Genomic DNA, 2859 nt, shown 5'->3' on the forward strand with positions numbered 1-2859 from the left:
ATGTTTATTTGGTTAGTTTGAGCCTTAATCTGTGTGGCTTTTGTACAGATGTACTTTGTACAGCTTACACTTTGAACTTTGACCTGTGGAGTTCACTGGATATTATTGCATTCCTCACAGTGTGGTGTTCTGGTTCGGTGATCTGAACTTCCGAATCGAAGGTTATGACATTCACGTGGTGAAAAGTGCAATTGAGAATGACAAACTGCCTCTACTGTGGGAGAAAGATCAGGTAAAAGAGCTATAATGTCACAGGTTGCTTGGAGACCATCATAGACCTTGTGAAAAAGAAGTGCACATAATTGTATTAAATGTGCACTTATATTTGAAGTATATATATATATATACAGTGGGTACGGAAAGTATTCAGACCCCCTTAAATTTTTCACTCTTTGTTATATTGCAGCCATTTGCTAAAATCATTTAAGTAATTTTTTTTCCTCATTAATGTACACACAGCACCCTACAAACTGTTCTTGCAGGTAATATAATATTAATGAAAAAAGTACACTTCGAGAGAGTACACTTTCATGTGTTTTAAACACATTTAAGTACACGTTTTAAAAAAGTGCACTTTAAAAAAAAAAAGGTTTTTAGTTTAAAGTACAATTGTAAGTTTAAATCATTATGTTTTAAAAGTCTGTCATCATGAAGTACACTTGTTTTGATGTTTTATTTTGAAACATGAATATATTTTAAATGACTAAATACATTTTTAAGTACTAAATTGCTACATTATTACAAATGACTAATTTAAATATATTTAAATACATGACATACGGGTTTAATAGAAATTACATGTAGTTTAGTATATGTTGGACAGTATATTTTAAATGTATGCTAAAGTGCAATTCTTTTACACAAGGGAGGCCCTGTTCCAAATGCCCAAATTGTCATGGATGTTGTCGCATAATGCTCATGAACACCCTTTTGAGTCATAAAATGAACATAGGATGAGGTCTCAAGTCTACATCAATTGTGCTATTTGGAACGGGGCCATAAAGGAAACTGATTGCACAGGTGCATGTGATGTACAGATCCAACTGTTGAAGCAATGTTGAACATATCAGATAAGCTCAGAAAATTGTCCTTGTCTCAGTCACATACCTCCAGATGTCACCATACAGATCTTGGCGATACAGTTTTTTTTCAATCTGTATTGTAACCACTAGAGGTCAGTGTACTACATTTATAAACAGAGCGGCTGGATTCAGCTCTTCAGTGCATGTGCACACCATATGTTGTGATGTCTGCTAGATTGGGTTGTTGTTAAAAAGATAAAGTGAAAGAACACTTCGTCTTTTTGTTTTGTCTTTGACACAGCTCAACATGGCGAAAAAAAGTGAAGCCGTTCTGGAGGGGTTTATGGAGGGCCCCCTCAATTTCCCGCCAACCTACAAGTTTGATGTGGGGACACATACTTATGACACGAGGTCTATTATGCTTTTTTACATGAGTCTTCATGTTTCTCTGGACTCTTGTTTAAACCCGGCTTCCTTTCCTAGTGCAAAAAAGAGGAAGCCTGCATGGACGGATCGCATCTTGTGGCGTCTGCGCAGGACGGGCTCCCCCGTGCCGTCCCATAATTCTGCACTACAGTGGGGTTTGACCTCATGGCTGGGCGGCGCTACCAGAGTTTCCCAGCACTACTACCACAGTCATATGGGCTTCACTATTAGTGATCACAAGCCGGTGTCCGCTCTCTTCTCTTTGCATGTGAGTCTAAAAATGGCGGGAAAGACACTGGATAGTCTGTGAGCAGCGCTGCATGTATTTCAGGCCTACAGTGTCGTGTGATATATTTATTATTGTGACACTTCGACATTTACGAGTTCAAAAAGTTGCTTGTGGCCACAGACAGACTATTACAGTTTTTCTCGGTTGCTTAAACACTATCACCAGGCTTTTGAACTAAAATTTCAAAACCATAACGCCATTTATCAAAAAGCACACCCATTTCCCTAAACTATAAACACTATTCACCTTTTTGACACATGAATCAGATTTGTTGAACTGTCACTGCAAAACTCTACACACAAATCCCTTGATTTCTCATTGCCTAGGCCATGTTGTCATTTAGAAAGCACTGGCATTCAATATTGTTCACTCAAGTCAGCATAGCTTGAGCTCAATTAGCACACAGTTACCCACGTGGAAACACTAAAAATTTATCACACACCAATCAGAACCTTCAATAGATAGATAAAAGAGCCCAAGTCAGTTAATTCAGTTTTGGAACAGTGGATCCAGAGAGATGTGATTGAAAAGGTCGAGGACACCAGAGAGGAGGAGGAGAAAGAGGATGAGCAAGAGCAGTAAGGAGTGGAGGAAGAGGAGGAGGATGAGGATGAGGGGCAAGGAGACAAGGAGTCTCAGATGAAATTCGTGCCACAAGTTGACCATGTCCTTGTCCATGGTATGACTATGAGGGAGGCTGGGCAATGAGTTCAGCCAAACTTAAGTTGCTTCACCGTCGCCTCGATCATAAGAACCTCCAGGGAGGAAAACAGGTAGGTGTTCCTCAGTGTACTCTACTGTAACCTTTGAGTGCTCTACTCTACATGCTCTACATTTTGTAAAAAGGATGTTACAGTAATCAGTACATCTATTTTTGTAGGACACCGAGACGATGGAATGGAAGAAGCCTGACTAGACATTTCAGCTGATGCCAGGGGTGGATCAGGCATGCAAGAGGATTCCCCCCCGCTGCCTAGCTAGGGCCAGTATAGCCTGTGATGTTGACGAGATTCTCTGGCCTGACCCAGAACAAAGATGTGATGCTGGGGCAGAATATTTTTTGTTGTTGTTTGGTGTATTGTACTGTACAGTACATTAAGGAATAAAAAATGTGCAAATGTA

At 39.8% G+C, this 2859-nt stretch overlaps 1 protein-coding gene across 1 annotated transcript in view; it reads left to right on the top strand.

Moving 5' to 3' along the window:
* The window catches only part of LOC107569389 (phosphatidylinositol 4,5-bisphosphate 5-phosphatase A-like), a 15779-nt gene continuing 12920 nt past the window's right edge, over positions 1-2859 (top strand). The window contains exons 1-4 of the mRNA XM_016255466.1: positions 1-11; positions 121-232; positions 1324-1433; positions 1506-1716. Of these exons, the coding sequence (XP_016110952.1) occupies positions 1-11; positions 121-232; positions 1324-1433; positions 1506-1716 (444 nt within the window). The remainder of the gene's footprint in view (positions 12-120; positions 233-1323; positions 1434-1505; positions 1717-2859) is intronic.

The sequence above is a fragment of the Sinocyclocheilus grahami genome, unplaced genomic scaffold, assembly GCF_001515645.1.
Source record: "Sinocyclocheilus grahami isolate Dianchi unplaced genomic scaffold, SAMN03320097.WGS_v1.1 scaffold1342.1, whole genome shotgun sequence".
Lineage (NCBI taxonomy): Eukaryota > Metazoa > Chordata > Actinopteri > Cypriniformes > Cyprinidae > Sinocyclocheilus > Sinocyclocheilus grahami.